This window comes from Mytilus trossulus, chromosome 3 (assembly GCF_036588685.1).
Source record: "Mytilus trossulus isolate FHL-02 chromosome 3, PNRI_Mtr1.1.1.hap1, whole genome shotgun sequence".
NCBI classification, from domain to species: domain Eukaryota; kingdom Metazoa; phylum Mollusca; class Bivalvia; order Mytilida; family Mytilidae; genus Mytilus; species Mytilus trossulus.
The window spans coordinates 42,433,591-42,439,775 of record NC_086375.1 but is presented as its reverse complement, the minus strand read 5'-3'; the positions used below and the strand labels follow the sequence as shown (position 1 = coordinate 42,439,775).

At 29.7% G+C, this 6,185-nt stretch overlaps 1 protein-coding gene across 1 annotated transcript; it reads left to right on the top strand.

Annotated features, from left to right (window-relative positions):
- The first annotated feature begins 81 nt into the window (after positions 1-81).
- Positions 82-4,349, top strand: LOC134711511 (B9 domain-containing protein 2-like). Its single transcript, XM_063572139.1, has 4 exons — positions 82-239; positions 1,452-1,543; positions 2,076-2,201; positions 2,931-4,349. Exons 2-4 carry the CDS (start codon positions 1,456-1,458, stop codon positions 3,242-3,244), a joined length of 528 nt encoding a protein of 175 aa, XP_063428209.1. The 5' UTR covers positions 82-239; positions 1,452-1,455; the 3' UTR covers positions 3,245-4,349.
- The last annotated feature ends 1,836 nt before the right edge of the window (positions 4,350-6,185 follow it).

Sequence of the window (6,185 nt, the reverse complement as noted above, 5' to 3'; positions counted from 1 at the left end):
ACTGATTATTTATCCAAGATGATTTAATTTTAATAAATACTATTTATGCTAAATACGAAAATATCAAATTGTTAATGTCAACAAAAATGGTGGACAGGAATGAACATTAAACAATTTATCTAAAGAAAATGAAATTTCCTGATATATAAGATATCAGAGAAGCCTATATCAGAAAACTTTTAACCATTTATTTACAAAATAACTGAATTCAGCATTTTATCTACTTAAATTACGGCGTGGTAAGCAAAAAGAGAGTTTAAAGTGCCTTGGCCATGTTCGAACATGAATTTTCCAGCGGGTTTTAATTACTTTGATTTTTATATCCGAAAAGAAGGGTTGGGCATGTCAAATAAAATTGTTAGCCAATTTAACTATAAGATTCGTTTAATTGCTTTCTTTCTTTTTGAAATATTTATCACAAAAGGAAAGAGACACCAGATGGTCAGAGTTTAAATAATTGAAAAATGTTGCAAACATTGTTTATAATATATATGTAAATATCAAAGAGAGAACTTTCTGTGTTATCCAACACTACATAATTCATAAAGCTATCACAGGAATCCATAAAAATTTCCTTAAAGAATAAGACTGCAATAATGACTTTGAGGCCACACCAATTTAATTCCTTATTCGACAGTCCCGCCCGCACCTATTTTATTCAAAACAGAAATAAATTTAAAAATTTATATTCCTGCTTCCCGCATCCGCAAATGTAATCATGTCCAATTTATGGAAAATATTATAAAAAGATATTAACCCTTAATTTTAAATCACAGTCTTACCTGTATTTAATGATTTTAAACCTATAAGCACCCCACCACACTGTAAATATCTTTGTAAAAATTTGATTAAACATTAAACCCATATATCCCAAGTGGGAGTGCTCTGATATAAATATATAACAAGGATGAAAATACCTGTACATTAGTTTTCTTCCCTCTCACTTACATTCCCAGCCCATCAAAAAATGTTCGTTGTCAGAATAGAGTATGCAGAACTTCTGAAGGAGGAGAGTTGCCTTCAACTGAAATTATATTGTATGCCGGCGGAACAAAACTATACATACCCACTGCATGTTAATGCACCTGTCCGCATTGATTCTGGGTCTATTGTTCAGTAGTTATCGTTTGTTGATGTGGTTCATATGTATTTTCCCGTTTGTATATATAAATTAGATCGTTGGTTTCCCTCTTTGAAATGTGTACACTAGTAATTTTGAGGTCCCTTTAATTTGACTTTTGATACATTTTATACATAAAAATGTACAATATAAAATTGAGAATGGAAATGGGGAACATGTACATATATATATAATGACTTTTTGGAAATGTATTTGAGAGAATTCAATTGAATTATTATATGTGAAATAAGTGAGTTTTTAATTATGTAATTTTATTTTTTTCCTCCGACATAATTGAGTCTTGAATAGAGTAATTGGTTTATTTTTACAGAATCATGGCAGAAGTACATATCATAGGACAGATTCTTGGTGCTGATGGATTTCCAGATCATAGTTTGTTTTGTAAATGGGGTATACATACAGGTGTGTTGAAATAGACTTATTAAACAACATACATGTATACATGCATTTTTTTGACTGATTTTGAATGAATTTTGATTATTTAGAAACTTTGACTAGTTCTATAGAATTATAAAGACTGTGAAATAGTAAGCAAACATAAAATACATTCAAAATTATACTTACTCGTAGTCTTCAGCAAAATTTTGAAGAAAATAATCTGTTTGAAAAAATCTGATTAGAGAATTCTTTTTGTCTGCCAGAGTATTCCTATACCCTGCTGAATCCGACATTTTTTTCTGGTCCTCCAGTATGTCAGATAACACAGGTTACACATTATTCAAATTCAGTAAATAGTTTTCTTCATTGTTATTGACCTACATTGTATATCCATAAACAATGTGCATGATTAAAGTGTTAACTTACATTCACCAAGACCACAAAGTCAAAGTCCAGTGTTAGTTATTTGTTTTTATACTATAAGATATTTTTTTTATGTAAAGCTACATGTACCTCATATATCAATTCATATTTATAATATATTTTGTATTATCAGGAGGAGCATGGAAAGCTTTGTCTGGTCTAAGAGAAGGACAAACACAAGTAGATAACCCACAAAATTATGATGAGGCTTACTGGGCTCATCCAATAGATGTTCACTTTACAACCAAAGGTTTACAAGGTAATTTTCTTCAATCTAAACAATATTAATTATTATACTTCTTATCAAAATATCAGATTTTGATAGGTTTATAAAAGGGAGATAATTGACTCTACCCAATGTCAAATACTCTATTACCCTTCATGGAGACTCTTGATCAAGTTTGAGTTTCATTAAATACAGATTGTTGTAATGTACAAGACATCATAGTTTGTTACTGTGAATTTGAAATTAAAAAGACAGTAATAACAGAACTTTCAGAACAATCAGTATAATGAATTAAATAACAAATATATCTAAGAGTGTTAATATAGAGCAGATTTTACCCCCCCTCACCAAATGGCATTATCAACTTTGGCTATGCCTCAGTTGTCATAAATACCAAATAACCTGAATGGCAAAACTAATAAAAAAAAACCAGCTGAAGTGGATACTGAGAATCTTACAAGTAAACCTCCCATTTTAGCTTCTAACAGTTGAATGACAATGAGTTCATGAAAGGGTACTATGATAATAAGTACACATAAACAATTAGCCCTATAAAACTCCTATAAAAAATAGTAAAACACACAAAAACAATAAACACAAAACATATAATAAACAAAATTGCATCAAGGAATATTTCGTTTTTATGAATAATTTTGTCAACTTGAACATAAATACTCCACATAAAATATACAAGACATGACTCCTTAAACTTGTGAGTTTGATTGAAGATAAATCTTTCAATAAATTTTAAAACTTTTTCAGGTTGGCCAAAAATTCATTTTCAAGTTTGGCATCAGGATTCTTTTGGACGGAATGAACTATATGGATATGGATTTTGCCATGTGCCTACATCACCTGGTACCCATAAAATTTCATGTCCAACATGGAGACCAGCAGGAACATTTAGAGAACAAGTTTCTCAATATTTTGTTGGTGGAGGACCACAGCTGAAGAATCCTGATCTGATTTACAGTGGAGCTGATAGATACAGACTAAATACAGTTGCCATGGGCAATGTTCACATGAATATAGGTGTTGTTCTTAGAAACTTTGACAAATATGGAATTGAATGTTGATTTAAAAAAAAAATGTAATTTATACATTATTTTTTAAATGATACCAGAGGCATGACGCAATTTTTTTTATTTCAGAAACAATCAACAGCTCTTTCTGAATTCTTTTCATAGGTTCATTTTGATAATTTGAACTTATTTGATACAAATTGTTTTTTAAGTCAATACCAAATAAAATTGTCGTTCTCCATGGCTAGTGATTGATTTGGCATATTAGCAAAATATCATCTAAATTTCAGACAATAAATAATTTGTGTCCATAAATTAAATGAAATATCATTAGTATGCCTCTATTAATCACGCAGTTGTATTATGGTCATTTGGTAAGAAAATTTTGATTGACCGAAGTTTCAAAAACAAACTATGGTTAACATTGAAAGGAATGGAGGGTCAATGTTCTTAATTTATTTTCATTATGTATTATGTAATTATGCTAATAGTGATTTATTATCTAATAAATTTATACTTTGATTTCTCATCAGTCAGGATTTTCCATTTTGAATTTATCAAACATTATATAGGCATTATATATATTTTAATATAACTTTAGTAAGATTTATGGCGTTTAATTATGTCAGTTCATGAAAATCAAATGGTTGTATTTTGTTGCGTTCACAAGTTAGTCTCCAGTCTCCTAGCTTTATAAATACAATGCAGATATTAGCAAATGGTTCAGGAATATGGTTTTTGGAGAAAATGTTTTGTGAGCTAAATCTATTTGGAAAAAGATGAAATTTGCATTAGGCTTAACATGGAATTGCAAAGAAATATATCTTTTGATTTTTGATTTTTTCCATTCAAAATTTATGTTTAGAACATGACACACATTGTGTCAATTCAAAAGTTATGTTTAGAACTTGACACACATAGTGTCCATGTTTCAACTCTGATATATCAAAACTTCATATTCACCAAAAGAATTGTATTTGTACTAAATAACATAGGGATGGAAAACCTATTGTAATTTTTTGGTGTTATGAATAATCTCATTTGAAACATATATTGATTCAACAAATGATACATTTATTCTTTTCATATATACAAATATTTCAAATGACAGTTTGAAAATATGTAAGTAGCAAATTAGCAATATGTAAAGTTTGTAAATAAATTATGTATATTTCAAACATCTTATATTTTAGTGCTTAAATAGGCACTTTACTTGAAGTGTTTTTAAATGCGTCTCAAGGGTATCCAGTAGGGGTTGTTGAATTCAATGGATATGTATTGACAATAAAGTAGTGTTACAATAATACTGAATCTACCAGAGAAGAAAGATCTTACAACTTTCTGAAAATATTATTGGGACTTAATGGTTTTTGTCTAACCTTTAACTTTTGTTAAAAACATTGGGATTACTTTTTGGAGTTTGTGACCAAACTGTTTTTTATACGCCCTATAATTCAGAGGCAAGATACTTAGATGCTTCATACTTTGTAAACAAATGCTTTATGTAAGAAAGTTTCTGTCAGTCTTATTTTCTTGGTTAAAAAACTATTTATTAATAATTTGTCATGAGATTTTCTCACTTATTACTGTGGATTCATTTTTATTCGTGGTATACCAATTTTCGTGGGTTTTGCTGATCACAGCAAACCACGAATTTAAGAATTCAACGAAGAATAATCCCGATAAATGTGAATGGTGTCAGATGTTTATTTCCGGTTATGTTATGCAGTTCTAGTATAGTGATGACTAGCGTTAAACATTGTAACATAACACGTGGTTTTTTTATCGAAAGAATTTTAATTAAATCAATAATAAATATATCGAATATCCGTGATAATTTACTTTTTAAAATTGATTAAAACTGTTCATGGAAAATAACTGCAAGTTGTTAATTACCGTGTCATAGTTTGGTTTACTAGTGATTAAAAATCAAAAGGATTAAGTACGGGGATATTGCCCCGTAGCCGAAGGTAATATTGTTTATGACAGGAACATTTATTTTCACACCTTTTACTTATATGACTGTTTATTATATCGTGATTTGGGAAATGAGCTTTCAATCATAAAGTTTTGATTGTCTTTATAGAATTCCAACAAGCATTTATAAATAGTAAAACAAACAAATAATTAGTTGTCTTTGTCCATTATTGTAATAGAAGTTTTTAATGAACACTTTAACCTAAAATGACCAAGCGAGGATTTTGACAATTCAAAACTTTTTCAATGAATTCCTTCTTTTCTTGTTTGTTTTATTATTGATCAAACCAAGGTGGTTATTTAATCTCCTAAATCAAAAAAAAATCCACGAATTACGTATCTGAACTTTTTTTTGTAATCAGCGATCCACGAAATTATGTATACCACGAAACATCTTTTTTCTATATCCACGAAAATTGATATCCACGAAAATAAATGAATCCACAGTACATGTTATAGGATATATGTATATTTGGTATAAGGGTTGCTTGCAAGGTCTACACGTCCTTCAGACAGGGTTCATCTGACCTCTACTTCATTTCATTGACCATTGATTAATTATAGGATTTTGTGGTCAAGTTGTAAGATCAACCATATTTGATGTATGGAATGATTGTAAGGTTTACTGGTTATACAAACAGGTAACGCCAGGTATCATCTGACCTTGACCTCAATGGCATTTTTCATAAATCAATAGACAGGGTTCGCCAAAGAATGAGAATCAAGGGAATAGGAGGTATCAATGATTCCTAAAAGAGGGACAAAAGATAACAAGAGGGACAGTCAATTCATCAATCTAAAATAAACTGACAACGCCATGGCTAAAAATGAAAAAGACAATCAGACAAACAATAGTACGCATGACACAACATAGAATCCGGATTTTATGTGAATTGGGAACTAGAACAAGTGCAATCAAGAGGTTTAGATTTGAAGTCGTCAATATTGAGGCGCTGCAAAATATATTTGTAATTGGAAAATTTTACTTGCAATAGGTTTGGTATAGGTATAAGAAATG